At 41.7% G+C, this 17,776-nt stretch overlaps 1 protein-coding gene across 1 annotated transcript in view; it reads left to right on the forward strand.

Moving 5' to 3' along the window:
* Positions 1-3,122: 3,122 nt before the first annotated feature.
* The window catches only part of kif13ba (kinesin family member 13Ba), a gene marked incomplete at its 3' end in the record, with an annotated part of 212,184 nt that continues 197,530 nt past the window's right edge, over positions 3,123-17,776 (forward strand). The window contains exon 1 of the mRNA XM_084337338.1: positions 3,123-3,260. Coding sequence (XP_084193464.1) covers positions 3,191-3,260 — 70 coding nt within the window. The 5' untranslated portion in view covers positions 3,123-3,190. The remainder of the gene's footprint in view (positions 3,261-17,776) is intronic.

The following is a 17,776-nucleotide window of genomic DNA, read 5'->3' on the forward strand; positions in this document are numbered from 1 at the left end:
TAATACCAGCATTCAACTGTATGCGCCACAGCGGTTTCTATCATCATCATCATCACCCGGTCCCACGCTATGCATAAAATATAGGTCCGCGAAGAGGAGGCACGCTGAGGAGGCCGTGCAAACTGCAATGGAATATGGGGCATCTCTCTCTCTTTACCTAATATTTTGATTCTATCCTGACATTTTTCAGTTGGAAGGGCAGTCTATATGCGTAACGGCAAAAATAAAATAAAAATATTTATAATTTTTTTTTTCTTTTATGGGCACTTTTTTTATGAGGCTCAAAAAGGCTGGTGCTCAAGCACCCCTTGGGCTCTATGTGTGCACGTGCCTGGGTGGCAGTAGTACTGCCTGGATTGATGGAGTTCATACCATGTAGGTTTGAGACTTCGAGTTATCACCCGAGGCCGAGAGCTATGGGGCCCCCGAAACCAGTGCTGCCGGAATTTTTTTTGGCAATTATTTCCTGAAATTGTGGCCGTTTTCGACGTCATATTTAGAGGAATATCTCATTAGGATTAGAGTCTAATACTAATGAGTAATGACATCACACAACAGTCTAATCATTAGACTATTGTGTGATGTCAATATTCAGTCTCATAACCATCAATTATTTGTTCATTTTCTTTACTTATTTGCATTTTGCATCTGATAAAATACAACAATTTAATTTGAAAAATTAGACAAAATGTATGAACTGAAAACAAAATATTATCTATTAACAATTTATTTAGGTAACATAAATAATACTAATTCATTGATTTTTTTTTTTTTTTTTTTTAAGTGCTTTTTTTAGAGACCCCCAGAGGTGTTGTTGACTATGGGGGCCCCCCCATAACTCGAACCCACATATTAGTGAATGAATGTGAATTATGGATTCTGTAAGGTGGGCTTTCCGTTTTAGAACGGAAATGTCACGTGATATGGGGAGTTAAGAAAACTTGATACATTAGGAAAATCAACAAGAACGCTAGAGAGGATACTACACCTGGTAACTTAATATGTTCAACTTCAAACACTATCTACAGAAAGGGACTATTTCTGTTTGGTCTAAGGCTCGTTTGTAAAATTGGAAAACTGAATAATCACACCAGACCGTTGTAATACTAGACCAGCCTAGCGAGAGTTGCTAATGACTTTCAGTATAACCGAATACCTCCATGAGTCATGACTGACACTTGCTTGGAGGCCTTTGTTGTTCACTTTCAACATAACGTTAAAGATGGAAGGAACTAAGCTGTACTGTTTTGTGATGTTTGGAAATATTGACGAGTTTTGCTCTCACTTCTGCGGCGTGACAGTCGGGACAGTTTACAAGATGCCTTTTAACTTTAGCTAGCTAGCAGGGAGGCTAGACCACTGTCAAGTTAGCCACAGTTATAAGTTAACTTCCGGTCATAGTTTTTCAAAATAGAAGTGTCGTTGAAAAGTAAAAAAGGAAAAAAAAGGGGGAGACGTTAGTAGAACTCTTTATTTCAGTGCCAGATTACGAACAGTTCTTTCTATATCTTAGCCTCTCCACCATGGCCCATGGGGAATAACTTGCGAGTATTTAAAAACAGTCTACACTTTGGTGAATAACAAAAGTATATTAAACTAGTAATTCAAAGGGGAAATCCAGCCTATTTTTTTTTATATAATATTGTACAGCTTAGTTTCGATTTGTGAATATGAACAACTCTCCTTAAAAGACACTACCAGTTTCTTTGACATGTGGGTTCTAAATCATTCTTGTCTTGTTATACAAATGAAGGTACCCTTCTTTTTTCAGTTAATGATTTAAGTTATTCTCTGCTGTTATATCTGAACTGTGTCTTTAACACCACAGAAACCCATGAAAGTCAGCACATCTGACTAAAATGCTGTGATGCTAACATCTGAAGTGCATTTATATTCCTGAAAGGTTTTTTTTTTTTTCCTGAAAAGTTGCTCTATTGTGCTTTAATAGTGTCTAAAAGAAAGAAGAGGAATTCTTCCTCAGTTATTGTATTATATCAGAATGTAAAAATCTTTCAGAAAACAAGTGACACATTAGCGAGCCGACATGTGTTTATGTGGCATGTAAGACACATTTGGAGATACACTAGAAGTCAATGACAGTGATGAATCGGCACTCACTGTGACATACATAGTTTAACTGACCAGTGTAGCAGCAGTGCAATATTCCATTCTAAAGTTTCACTGCAAGGCTCCACCTTCTAATCAATCAGAGAAGCTCAAAGGGAATTTATAGTACTTTTAGTAATGAGTCCACATGGTCCTCATTGCTGGACTGTGTTGAATGAGGAACAGGCAAAGAGGTTATAATATATTTTGTGGGGTCCCTGGAATAATTCCTTGAACACATGAAGGGGGGGGGGGGCAAACATGTTAACTGCTGGTATAGAGCATTTCGATTATTATGAGCGTTATCATTGTTGTGCGCTTTTACTTTGAAGCCAAGATATGCAAAGCGGAAAAGGTGTTGGTGATGGCCACCGACGGCTTGACACAGAGAGATGGAGGGCAGCGGTGCAAAATACAATGCCGTTTAGATTCGGAATGGGAAGTAGTTCCATCGTGGAACAGCTCATAATAGCAAAGGTCCGCAGGAAATAGCGTTAGCCAGCTATTCATACGTGATATTAGTGGAGAGAGCTTTCGGCTTTTAACTTTGCTAACGCCGGGGACGAATTCACTGAGGTATGTGGGATATATTTGTGAATCGTGGTGGTGGTCCAGACCGAGCCCGTTTTCTCGCTACAGCTTCTTGTCACTTCTCATTTGGGGGAAACTAGCTTGCTAGCCAGATTGTCTTGCACCTAGTCCGCGTTTGCTCACTATAATAACACCGCTATCACAACAAAACCCAGCTAAACATTTGCTTCTTCTTTCTTTTGTCTTTTCAGTTCCCGCACATCTCCAAATATGAATGAACATGTATGATGATGATGATGATGATGATGATGTAAAGAAGAAGATAAGGCTGCTCTCCTCCACAGTGTTCCCAGGCAGCCAGGGTGCTAGTTGTGTTGCGATGGAAAATACCTTGTTGTCTGTGGAACAATCCTCGTAATTAGCTGGCCGACTGTCCGGCTAGCGCAACATTTCAAGGATTTTGGATGATTCTTCGACTAAAGAGTTGATTATTGAGCTTTCATCATCGTACGGACTCTACGGAGGCACCAGTCGGGACTGACAGCGGGACACAATGGGGGATCCGAGCCTAGACAACGCCAACGTAAAGGTTGCTGTCCGCGTCCGTCCTATGAACAGGAGAGGTGAGTGTATTTACCTTCCTTGTTTGCTTGCATGTCATCACAAATTCACACCCGACATATAATTGACGAATGAATGGAGATTAAACACACCTATGTCTCTTGTCCCGTTCATGCATTGTTGTGAAGTAGTCTCTAATCATTTAACAGCATGTGTATTTTGTTAACGCCACTTTGCAGGTTAATCAACATTGAGTCTGAGCCAGCCCATGTCCAATATGTGATTGTCTCTCCAGATACAATATGTCCTTCTCTACTGTTTTGTCATAAAAATGGATGCATGGCTCAACCATGCCCATCCATTACAGTATATCCATCTCACCCACCACGTAAACTGATAGGCCTATTCAATGTTTTACTTCTTTATGCATTTTTTATTGTTAGGATAGCATTGGATTATTGAGTGGGGATGGAAAGTACAGCTACCACAGTACAGTCGGAACAATTACACTGGTCCTGGATGTTAAACCATTTTGACTGAAACGCACACAGCTGCAGCAGTGTGTTCACGGGGAGACTGAGAGTGAAATGCATTAGTGAATATCACATTGATCAACACGAACGTGTGTAGTCACCCCTTCATAACATAAGCTCTGTTAATAAATGTACAGCGACAACATGCCTTCCAGTTTAATGAAGCCACGTTCAAACAATTCCCTCAATTATATATCCCAGGTTTGAATGCTGCTCTTGAGGGAGCCAGCGATGACATTTTAGGTTTGTGTGCCAAGTGGAATTTGGCCGTGGGAGACCATGTGTCTATGAGGCAAGGGGTGCTACTGAAGCGGAATATGTGCCCCAGCTACAATGTAGCGGTGGAATGAATCACGTGTCTCCCTCCTCCGCTCCTGAGCGGCCCAACTCGGTCACAAGACCAAGGGCACTGGACCACTGCGCCGTTTCCCAGAGTCTCCAACCACAGAGATGAACCATGCAATGTGAGGAAATATAAACGCATGCAACAACACTTGCATTCTCTGCCGTCCGCCTTTTCTCTCAAGAGTTCAGGTTGCAGAATGCTCTTGAGGTACGAGAGAGTAGTGTCACTTAAAGGCTAATAAGATGGATCCAAGTGCTAGATGTCTCGCGGCATATCTGTGTTATTTGAAGACCACAACATCCATTTTTTCAGCATGTCTCTGGTACGAGAGAAGGAGAGGTGGTCTACCCCAGTGCTTCGCAGGACAAAGACAGGAAGGGAGTGAGTCTGAATTAGTATTAGCTAACGTTGCATAACATGCCATGTTCCCATGGCCGTGGCCTAGGTGGTTAGGAGGCCTTCGAAGAACAGAGCAGCCTCATCATAGCAACAGCACCACAGCGCTTTTCCATTTCCTCACTGATGTCATGGCTTTTGTGCCAAACCCCCACAGCACTAGTCTTAATGGTTCAGTCCACTGTGTGCCTGGAAGAAGGAGAAAGTGCCAAATGGAAAGTGGGAGCTGTTTATGGATAAAGAAGGCCTAATGACAATAGACACATTTATCCTGTTCATCACTTAAACTTTCCCCCCTGTCCTCTGCCCATAGGAAGAACCCTAGATACAATACTAGAGGCATGGAAAACACAGTCCACAGCAGGTGCATGGAATTTTGAAAGCAAATCTCTCTCTCTCTCTCTCTCTCTCTCTCTCTCTCTCTCTCTCTCTCTCTCTCTGCTTGTTGAATTGTTGCCCCCCTGACAGCAGCAGACATTGAAGGTACATTCAGGTTCATTGCCCTTTGACCTCCAGTTTCCATCCCCAGGCCCACATTCCTGGCAGGGCTAGGAGCAGTGAAACAGACTCAACGCAGCTTTTCTCTCTGCTAAGCTTTCCTGTCTGTAGCCCATATGCAAAAATAAAACCCAGCTCACCTCATTTGCATTGATTTACTCTGGTTCAGTGGTCATGAAGTTGAGGGGCTGTGTGTTTTCAAAACAAGTGCATGCTAATGTCTGCGTCTGTAGCACACCTGGGTTTGAACTCGAGTCTCCCGCATGAGAGGCAGACCATCTTACCAGTCGGCTAAACCCAACCTTGCCAAGAGATTAGTCTTCTTAGGCTTCAGGCAGGGCTACTGTCCACTACACATGTCCCCTGGAGACCTGACTTCCCAGTGCTGGTTTGTTCTTCTCCTGCTTTTTAGTGGAAAGGAAATGCTATTTTGCATGTTCCTGAGAGGGCCCGCTCAGAGCTTAGCATGATCTTAGCGCTCCGAGCTCCAAGCACTACAAGTTGAAAATAGTTAAACTATTATCAAAAAAGAGCACCACACTTAGTTGTTACTATATGGAACAACAGCCGGTACAACCAGCACTTCCCTCAAGCATCTGTTTAGCACTACTAGCTCAAATAAGAGCCCATGAACACACAGCTACTTCTGAGTGTGTTGTACCTCAGGGCCAACTACCCTCTTGCGTGCACTGCATATGATTGGAATGTTAGGCCTAATGCATATGGTCAGAAACAACCTGACCTACTAATATCTAACCTATATTTCTTTGGCATTGGTTACTCATTTAACAAGAGACCATTGGAATGAACAAGCTGACATTGTGGAAAGCAGATGAACCCATATTTAGGCTAGCGGTACATGGGGATGGGTATCGAACTCTGTACTTTTTAAGGATATTGACCGAATTGTGTCGGTATTACCGAGTACCGATTCACGTTAGATCAATCGGTGCCACATTTCGATATCTAAGACCTGCAGAGTAAAAAAAAAAATCCAAATTCCAATGACGCGTAATTGTCATTTCATTATAGACACTAGGGATGGGTACCTTTCACATTTGAACCGATACGGTACCGGTATCGGTACCTGTGAATCGATACCGGTACCCAACGGTACCTTTTTTTTCTGTACTTTAGTCTCTAAAAATGTAATCTACCTACCTCAGTTGTGAAAAAAAAAATGCAAACTTCAAATAACTACACTTTCGACCGTTTTCGGCTTGCCATTGCCCCGACTGCTTTGTTGTTGAATCAAGTCAAATCCTATGTAAGCATATATTGTGCGTGTGAACGTTGACATGAAAATAAAAAAGTTAAAAAAAAAAAAAAATTAAATATATATATTTTTTCGGTATCTCACGTGAATCGATACTCTGTAGTACCGACGTGTTTCGGTTAAGTACCTTTTTAAAAAGTACCGAATTCGGTACCCATCCCTAATAGACACAGACAGTGCGTACCTTCAATGATGCTCAGTGCGTACCTTCAATGATGCTCAATAGACCTATCTCAAACCCTGCCCTCTTTTCTTGATCCTCCAATCACAACTGTCGCTTACCTCGGACAAACTGTAAGCGACAGTTGTGATTGGAGGATCAAGAAAAGAGGGCAGGGTTTGAGATAGGTCTATTGTCATTTCATTATAGACACAGACCAACGCGGACCTTCAATGACGCTCAATTGTCATTTCATAATAGACGCAGACCTGTGTGTGAGCGTGGACCTTCAATGACGCTCAATTGTCATTTCATAATAGACGCAGACCAGTGTGTGAGCGTGGACCTTCAATGACGCTCAATTGTCATTTCATTATAGACACAGACCAGCGTGGACCTTCAATGACGCTCAATTGTCATTTCATTATAGACACAGACCAGCGTGGACCTTCAATGACGCTCAATTGTCATTTCATTATAGACACAGACCAGCGTGGACCTTCAATGACATGCAATCGTAATTTCATAAGACACAGACCAGCGTGAGCAATGGGTCCAATGTGTCTTAACATGCTTGGCATCCTCGCCATTCCTGTATGTTCACATTGTGGTAAAACCTTAACTAAAGTTAGCCGCTAACCCTGGAAACGCTCACAGCGGAGTGAATCCACGACACCAGTTCCATTAGTGAGGAAAGGGGGAGGGGGTTATATTGACGAGGCTTGACAACCGAGGTTCAAAGATAACTTCACATTTATTGGCTGTTCGTTTATATATATATCACTTCATGCATCTGGGCTGGCTCCAGGTTACAGCTCTGTGTGTTGACTTCAAGAATCAAGAGGTTTATTTGTCACATACATACCAGGGCATACAGTGAAATGTGGGTGGTCATGCCCACATTGATTGTGCAAAATACAATAAAAATAGGCATACAAAAATAAATAAAAAATAGGTAAGACACAAGTTGTCCACAATAAAAAAAAAAAAAAAAAAAAAACGATCCTGATAAACTGGTTCCTATGTACACTACTATACAATTTACAATTTGAACTGCCATTTTTATACTTAATGTATCTAAACTATACTATACAATACCTCTTTTCCTTTAAAGTGGCTTTTCCATTATTTAAAGTGACATTTAGTTTAAAGTGATTGTTTTAGCGGTTGCCGGCCGCATGAGTGTAGTGTGTGTGTGTGTGTGTGTGTGCGTGCTCATGTGTACTTGTGATTGGAGAGTTCAGTGTTCTGATGGCCTGGGGGAAGAAGCTGAGCCGGAGTCTCTTCTCGCAGCGTGTGTACGTAGGCGCTTGCCTGACCGCAGCAGCTTGAACAGGCTGTTGTTGGGGTGGTGGTAGGGATGGGAATTGATAGGATTTTATTGATACGATTCCATTATCGATTACCTTATCGATACCTGATCAATTTATGATTTAAATAAATAAATTGGAAATGCAACAGAACTACATTTACATTTAGTCATTTAGCTGACGCTTTTATCCAAAGCGACTTACAAGTTCTGTACGACAAGCCATCAGGATGGGCACAACTCTATCAGCTGAGCAACAATGTTCATCAAAGTGTTGAGTGCTACAGTGTAGGTTAGTTTATTAGGACAAGTGCATGACAGTACGGTTAGTTAGTGTTAGATATATTTTTTTTATTCAGATAATGGTTGAAGAAGTGCGTCTATAGTCGACGGCGAAAGATTGGACGTGATTCGGCTGTCCTAACTGGGGTGGGTAGTTCATTCCACCATTGTGGGGCAAGGACTGAGAATAGGCGACTTCTCTTTGATGACCCTCCCGGAGCTTGGATAGGAGTAGGTCTGAGGCGGCCAGAAGATGCAGAGCGTAGGGGTCTAAGCTGGTTAGAATAACAACATGCAACTTGACATTTCTGATTGTCATTTATTGTTGAGCCCCCATGTCAGAAAAATACAAAAACTGTAAAAAATAAAACATTAACTATAGCCTACACTTAAATAAAATAATGTATTTGAGATTCTCTTAAAATGTATTTATTTTTTTATTCTTAAACTAATTTAATCTATTGAATAACAGGTCGTTATTCCTCTGACTTCTGTCTCTCTCACACAAACACACACACACACACACACACACACACACACACACACACACACAGAGAGCTCCCTCCCCGGGCCCCTGTCCTATAAGGTATTGGCTTGTGTTGCTACACGGACACATTTGTATGTTGCACCACAGTACTTCCTGGCTTACAGAGACTAGTAAACAAACACTCCGTCTCTTATTATATGTGAACTAAAGAGTACAAGGTTTACACAACAGCCCCCACCTGCTGTTTTATTGTATTTGTACCTGTACTCTCCGCTGTCAGCTGTTTATCTCTCTTTGTGAGCTTGATTAAAAATAGCGTTAGCTCACGTTAGCTAGCGTTACAGTGGCTAATTTTAGCTCACCCTGAACTAAATCAATGACTAGGTTCTAAAGCATTCAAGTAATTTTCACTGCACATAGTAGTAGCCAAACAGCAGGAGCATTTCGGGAGCATATTACCAAAACCCAGGCAATTTCGAGCCCTTAAGGAATCAAATAGAGTCTGCCATGGCTACATGCTAACGCTAACATTATTGCGCAACTGTAGGAAAACCCTGGCAGCGATAAGGGAATCGAAAGTCACGGGAGCCACACGGTTCCAGGCATCTGCCAATTAGGAACCGGTTCCCAACGGGAACCGGTTTTCGATTCCCATCCCTAGGTGGTGGGGGTCTTTAATTATTCTGCAGGCTCTGGATTTGCACCTCCTCCTATATAAGTCCTGCAGGGGTGGTAGTGCAATACCCGTAGTAGGCTCTGCTGAGCGCACCACTCTCTGGAGTGCCTTCCTGTCCTGTGCCATGCTGTTTCCAAACCAGACAGTGATGTTACCAGTCAGAATGCTTTCTACAGCCCCGGAATAGAAGGAGTGGAGTATCTTCCCCGATACTCTGAACTTCCTTAGCTGTCTCAGGTGATAGAGGCGCTGTTTCGCCTTTTTCACCACAGAATCTGTGTTGGGGCGGCTAAGTGGCGCAGTGGGCAAGGCGCTCGCCACTAATGCAGGAGATGCTGGGTTCGAGCCCAGCTCTCGGCATTGCTACTAGGGTTGGGCACCGAGAACCAGTTCTAATTAGGGATGGGTACCGAATTCGGTACTTTTAAGGTACCGAACCGAAACACGTCGGTACTACCGAATATCGATTCAAGTGAGATACAGATTTTTTTTTAATTTTATATTTAAAAAAAAAAAATCATGTCAACGTTCACACGTACAATATATGCTTACCTAGGATTTGACTTGATTCAACAACAAAGCAGTCAGAGCAATGGCAAGCCAAAAACGGTCGAAATTGTAGTTATTTGAAGTTTGGATTTTTTTTACGCCTGAGGTAGGTAAATAAAAATGTTTGAGACTAAAGTACCGAAAAAAGGTACCGTTGGGTACCGGTATCGATTCACCGGTACCGTATCGGTTCAAATGTGAAAGGTACCCATCCCTAGTTCTAATAGGAACCGGTTCCTAATTTCGATTCTTAAAAAAAAAAAAAAATCTTTTTACTTTGTTAATTAATACCCTAGTTACAGTACAGCAACCAAATTAAACTGTATCAAGTCAACTGACAATGTGAATAGTATGAAAAAAAGTAAAGATTTTTCACACAAAAAAAACTCCACCGAAATAAGCTGTGACCTGTTTTGACCTGCACCTCAAAGAATCGGAATCGAGAATCGTTTAGAACAGGAATCTAAATGGAGAATCGGAACCGGAATCGTTCAAATCCAAACGATGCCCAACCCTAATTGCTACCAGCTTGGCTGATCGTTCATACTAACACAATTGGCAGTGTTAGGGGTGGGAAGCTGGTGGGGATCGGACGTTGTGGACAGCGACTCCTACAGGTCGGTTGGTGCGCCTGCGCAGCAGAATCAGGAAGCAACGAGGGCGGCGTCGCCGGCGTGTCCCTCCCACGCAGACCCTCGCCGCTGAGAGATTGCGCTGTGCAGGTGAAAAGATGCGACGGCTGCCTCCTCTTGTACCGGAGCGGACACGTGATGCAAGGCTTCGTCCACATTGCAGCCGGCTTGTGGGAGGCATGGCCTAACGGCGTTCGAGACAGGGGAGGGTAGAATTGGACAATATGAAAAAAATTGGGATGGGAGAAAAATAGAAAAATGGGAGAAGAAGTAGATAAAAAAAAAAAAATAATAATCTGTGTGTTGACCATGTCAGGATCTCTGTGATGTGGACTCCCAGGTACTTGAAACTGCTCACCCTGTCCACGACTTCCTAGTGTGACGGCAACAAAGAGTCTCAAACTCAAACCTAACACATCACCTCTCTCGTTCTCTCTCTCTACGTTCAATGATTTAAAGTAGCCAAACTTTACACTATAAATACTAACTGGATAGTTGATGATATAAACATTTAATTTCATTATCTGATATATTCTAAAATCATAAGTCTGCTATAAGCCATTCTCCCTTTGTGTGTGTGCGCGGCGAGGCTGACATGTGAGTGGATTTTGACTCCCGCTCCTTCCCACTCTCACAGAAATAATCCCATCCCAATCCCAAATGAGAGTTTCAAAAAAATCCCACTCCCTCCCACTCCCACAGAGGACTGATCCCAATCCCGTCCCAATCCCGAGCCAAACTTTTATAGAATCTAGGGCTGTCTTAAATACTTCGAAGCTTCGAAGCTTCGTTCGATGGCACAAGCTTCGAACATAAAAAAAATAGAAGTTTACATATTTTTTTTTTTACTTCGATTTTTGTGTGTGTGCATGGGGCCATTGGGTAGGGCCGGGGGACAAATACACTGGAGGAAAGTAACCCAGCTCAGCACTGCCCAAATTATATCATTGCCTGTTTGAAGGATATAATCCTCAAACACATATACACCTACATGCCTTGTAGAATTCCACACATAAGAAAGAAAGATACTGGGATGAATAAACAAAATAGGAAATAAAATGTAGAAATGCATGCAATACATAAATAAATATGAATCTCTATATATGAAATAGAACATTTAGATAAGGTGCTACTGAGATGTTTTGGTGAGTTCTTTGTTTTTTTGTGGAAGTAGCCCTTCTTAAAAATGCATGAACATTCACTGATAATTGGTCTGTGGTGGAGTCTACAAGGTCTACATTGCCGGACCATGTAGAATCCGGACCTTGTAGACTGACATAATTCTGTGCATAGTTTAGTCTACACAGGCCATATTTCAAATAATCAAAATCTTACTTCATTCAACTTAAACATTCTTGATTTGGGGTAGGGATGCACCGATATGAAAATTTGCCACCGATACCGATTGTTCAACTAACACAATCGGCCGATACCGATATTTGTGGCAAAAAAATTATATTTGTAATTTTCTTTTCTTTTTTTATATATATATTTTTTGTAATTTTTTTTTATTTTATGAAACTACTGTATATTTGTATGTGTATGTTTGTATTTGTAGGCATCTTTACTTACTTAAAAAAAGGAAACATCAAGAAATATGTTTATGGTATTAATTCCACCATGCCATGTAGCACTATCCCTCTCCCAGTATGGTCTGGCGGCCTTCAGCTGGATACTATTGTCTCAACCAGAGCTCTCAACCAATGCAATAGAACAATTTTGATTGACAGTCGATTCGGCCAATTACGTCACACCGCTAGCACCCACCTCCTGCTGTTCTTACCACCAATCGGCAAGCGTTTATTCATTTTCTACTTCCGGGCATGCCGCCATTGATCTGCTTGCGAGAACCACAGTTACCACAACAAGCTTACCGTAGCTAATACGTTAGCTGCCCGCCGACCAGCGCTCCACAGGATGACCAAACGAGACATAATGATTTTACTGCAACAAATGTTATAATAAAACAAAGCCTTTCTATACATTTGTCTGATTGAAAACTTTATAAACAGATTGCAGAATGGATTGGGTACAACTCTCAGGGCTCTATGAGCAACGGAAGGAACTGAGCTAGTAGTTCGTGTAAATACTATGCTTATGTTATTGAACGTGTAACACTAACTATATAACGTTAATGCCACAAAACGAATGTTTGTGTCATTTTAACAGCAGATACTTTCTTAAATGCCATCTTCCCGAGAGAGGGGTGTTGACGGGGAGCTGTGATGGGTTCGCTTGGTTGTGTTATTAGCATTGAACAGCTAACCGAAAGCTAGCGTTAACTAACGTTAAAGGTTTAGCCATAACGTTACCTTGGCTAAAGTTGGGGCTATTCATAATCCAGCAATAATGGCTGCAGACCTGCAAGCAAAGTACAGCAAGTTGGCAAAGGAGTATTCCAACGTAAATCACATTTTCACCACTAACGTTAGTCTTTCCATCCACCGGTAGCTCATGCTAGCTAACCTAGCTCACGTTAGCGTCGTCACTGAGCGACCACCTCGCGTACACAATTAATGACATGTTGCAGACAGCCATATCGGTGACAATGTTTAGCTTTTAGTGCCAAATGATAAGAGTCTGAAGCGGAGTCTCAAAAGAGAATGTTGAATATTTAGTAGTAACTTTGATGCAGTAGCTTGTGTGGGGGACTGGGGGCGGCGTTGTGCAGGACGCAACTGAACTTATCGGCTACTGCCATCGGCACATTCGAGCTTATAGGCCGATTGCAGTCAACAAGGCACTTATCGGCCGATACCCGACCGATACATCGGTGCACCCCTAATTTGGGGGATTGGTAGTTCCCATGAAATCTGAAGTTGTTCAAACGACAACAGCGATCCACCTTGAATTAAATCACACAGCCGAGTGAAACCTTGTTGGCTGCATCACAGTCACGAAAGGGGCTACTTAATTAATGAATCCAATCCACTTTATTTATAGAGCACATTTAAAAACAACAAAGTTTACCAAAGTGCTGTACAAGTCCCACAACATAAGATACAAAAAAATTAAAATTATTAAAAAAAGAACATTTCTTTTTTTTGAAGCTTCGAATTAAAATCGAAGCTCGGCCCCGAAGCTTCGATTGCCAAAAAAAGCTTCGAAGGTCAGCCCTAATAGAATCCCACTCCCATCCCACTCCCGTTTACCAATCCTGCTCCGTTTTTCTTCCTCAGTATAAAATATGCAGTACATGGGTCACATCATGTCTGTAGGGCTGTACGTTAACTTTTTTTGCACATAGCACTGGTGCTACAGAGGTTGATAGTTTTTTAGCACAGGCCAAAATCTTGTAGCACAAGTATAAAACGTGTTATATTTGTAACAGTCACAAATGTGCCTATTGTATTTGTGTTATTTAGTTGCAGTGCCATGTTTGGCTGTCATTTTCATGCTGACTAGTTGACGTCACACAGCCAGACACGTTACGTGTAAGGAATTATGGGATTTGGTGTTGGATGTATGGACTCTACTAGGGGTGGGAATCACCAGTTTCATCACGATACGATACGATATAGATTCTTTGTACGATACGATATTTGCCGATATCACAAAGTCTGCCACGATACAATACGATGCAGGTGCCTGCAATCGATATGAGACGATATCATAAGCCCATTTAACACAATCAGTAACATTTAGATCAACTCAAAAAAGGTAACGAAAATATAATTTGAAAAAGATTTATTTAGCTCTTCCAGTCATTTAAATGAAAAACAATCTATTGTTTTTAATACAAATAGACCTCCTGTTCACTGTAAAGTGCCACGTTTTGATATATTGAGCTTTAAACTTGAAATAACTAAATAAATTTTTTTTTTGGAACACAACCTAAAACCCCTCCCTACATCCCTCTCCCAAACAGTTCCTAATTTTTTTTTATGTTGCATGATCATGTATACATTTATTATGTATTATATTTGTTATGTTTAAATATCAACATTATCTGGCCATCCTCAGTAAATACTATCAAACTCCTTTGACCTCACCTACTTAAAATCATTGACGTAGAGAGGCTGAGGCTCCCCCACCCCCTCCCTATGGCTGGAGCTGCGCTTGGGCGGAAATGAGACTTGCTACAGGATTTTCAAAATAAGAGTATTGATATGAACCCAATGCCTATCGCATGGGTGCTAGTGCAGTAAATGCATTCATCGCACAGACCGATTTTTTTCATAGCACACTGTACAGCCCTGATGTCTGCCTTAGTTAAATATAAAACCACCAAACATTTACATTAGTGATGCACCGATGTATCACTCCCGTCCAAATCCTGTTGATTTTGTTGTCATAGTTCCCACTCCCTTCTGCTCCCGTTGACTTTTACTCCCGGTCCTGCCCAATCACTGGATTCAAAGTGAAATTGACTCCCATCCCGTGGGAATCCTACGGGAATCCCGAAAAGATGTCATCCTCTACTGCGCGCACGTCCCATCTCTGGTCTTTGGGAAGACCAGATCAGGTCAGAGGAGTTTGATAGTATTTACTGAGGATGGCCAGATAATGTTGATATTTAAAACGTACAAAATAATAATACATAATAAATGTATACATGATCATGCAACATAAAAAAAAACGTTGTAGGAACGGTTTGGGAGAGGGAGGTAGGGAGGGGTTTTAGTTTGTGTGGTGTGATAACAATGTTGAAATTGAGAAGTTTAGACTTTAGTTTAGTTTTACAACAGAAATAAAAAAAATCGATTCCCAGGTATCCAACCCTAGCGGTACAACTGGCTCACACAATAATGAATGCCTTTATTATTAGGCCTCCATATGGCGGTGGCTGGTGGTTACAACATATCTACTACGAAGAGCTCCACCATGATCACTGTTTCCAGAGGCAGTGTTGGAGTTGCAGCTAGGTGGACCCATGGTCTTTAGGAAATCACATCCAGAAGCCATCCCACTTTTCCTTAAACAACACGGAAGTTCAGTGATATTGGGACCTAGGGGTGGACGGTATAAACGGTATACGGTATAAACGGTATGAATTTGCTCTACGGTATGGATTTTGACTATACCTTGTAACCGGTAGAGCAGCTCTAAAATAGCAATGACGTCATGTAACCACAGCGCGACTATTTCACTCGCATTTGCCCCTAAAAATAGATAGAATTAGTCATAGATAATAGATATGTGCAAACTGGAAAAAGTTATTTAGGAGGCTTCGCGCAGTGGGCGTGTCAACACGCAATTGTCATTTCATAATAAACACATATCACCGCGGCGCACAGCAAGTTTTAATTTCAGTTCCTGGCATTTTTAACCAGTGGAGAAAGGTAAGATATTTCCCTATAGTTTTTCTTATATGAATTATTCTACGTTAATAAAACATACCTGGTGATCAACTACAGTTTGCTGTAGGGGTGGACGGTATGGTCTAAAATGTATATCACAGTATAATTTGAAGCATTGACGGTAACGGTATATATCACGGTATCGGTGTTTCCGTTAGAATTTTTTTATTGCCCGATAGGCAGGCTATATAAATAATGACATCCTCAAGGCATGTAGATTTATAATATTTTAACTTAAAACTAGGCTACTTTTGCGTATATACAGTCATTATATTCCAAATAAAATATTTTTATGAGCTAACGAATTCAGTTATATTGGACATTTGTATTAATTATATCAAGCGAAGAACTGAGAAATTTGGCAGAGAGAGACGGCAACATTATCGTGGGTTTGCGACTTTGTGTGATGACTCTCTCCACCTCGCAACGACTTATTTGCAAAGAGTATGTCGCTGCAGAGCAGCAGATTCAGCTGTTTTAAGGCTCTATCTGGGGACCGCTCAACAGCGGCCCCCACCCAACAGCTGAATTGCCAATGGCTGAATTGGAGTAATGCACGGTGCCGGTACAGATGGGTGGGTTATGGTGTATTCTGCGGCTCTGCAGCTGCATATGCTTCTCGCAAAATCCAACATCCAGCTCGCGCTGCCCAGCCGTCAGAACACTACACATCATAATGTTCACAGCAAATCAATATTTGATCGTCCCCGGGACGACAGGACATCGTTAGTCTCGAGCCCTGATGGTGACACTTCTTGAGATCTGAATATAAATATCTGATCATATTATGAGATTGTTTTGCTGCGTCTACAGTTCAGCGTTTCCGTTAGCCGGTAATTACCGGTATTTGACTGGCAAAATATGTTGAAGTCCGAATATTTAAATATCTCCGGTCATAATGTCCGGTGGAAATAATTCCTCTAAGCACAATTTTATTATTTGAATTGTATTAAAATAGGCTAAAATTAAATAGCCTATGCGATGAACGAAACAATCATTACATTTGTTTCATTGTGCTTCGCTCTAATAAAGCGCGGATGGCGCCGCTCGGATGTGAATCTTTTTCTTTTTCTTTTTTTGAGCCTGTCTGGCCACCATAATAACGACAAACAGCTATACGAGCGAGAGAGAGAGATGGCCAAACAAGCTAAACCTAACAAATATTTCATGAAACCAAGCACAAGCAGGTCTAATAATAATGACATTGACAACGAAGATGAGTCTTCTGAAGTCACAGAGACCGCCGATGCTCCCGCGGAAAATAAACAAATGTCGAGCGTTCAGGCGGCGGCCCGAGTGGAAAGTTAAATTCTCCTGGCTGAGATACGACATTATAGTCTAGTAGTCTAGCGTCTATGATGTACGAGAGATAACATTGATTGAACGTACACAAAGTACACTTTATTGATTGAACCACAAAGAGCATCCCCAGTCTGCTGCTACCGTTGCGAGCCTCGCAGAAGTCCACCTGTTCCAATGCAATGGGGATCTAGTCGCAGGTACAAAACGGATAGGCAGAACGAGACGGGGTGAGTAAGTGTTGACATTTTTTAATCATAATGCAACTGTTGGTTGACTGCCGTGTCACATAGTAATGCATATAATTGATTATAACTAAATGTAGGCTATAATGAAATCAACAAACGCATTACGAGCATGTGGCTCGTCCTCTCGCTCTCTGCATGCAAACGAGGCAATGTGATGATCAACTACAGTTTGCTGTGTGTGAAGTTGAACATTATGATATGTGTGACGTGTCTGATACAACGAGGTGAAGCGATGTCGACTCGAGATTCATTTGGGGGTGCGTGTGACAGCTGCTGCAGTGCGAGCCTGTGGCGCGGGAGCTTGATGCTGGATCAGCGTATCGCACTAACTTGGGAGGCGAGAGATAGTAATTTGATTCTGCAAATCAATTTATCATTCTTCGCTTGATGTAATTAATACAAATGTCCAATATAACGGAATTCGTTAGCTCATAAAAATGTGATTATAACAGACTGCTGTTTAAAACTCTGACCGGAATTTCAGGAATATGTCCGGGGATAGAAATCTTGCAGGACACTCAGACCGGCACGAATATGTTCTAACGGAAACGCTGCTACAGTTGTCCCATTATGTATCTCCTGTGGCT

The sequence above is a fragment of the Notolepis coatsorum genome, assembly GCF_963971535.1.
Source record: "Notolepis coatsorum genome assembly, chromosome: 20".
Lineage (NCBI taxonomy): Eukaryota > Metazoa > Chordata > Actinopteri > Aulopiformes > Paralepididae > Notolepis > Notolepis coatsorum.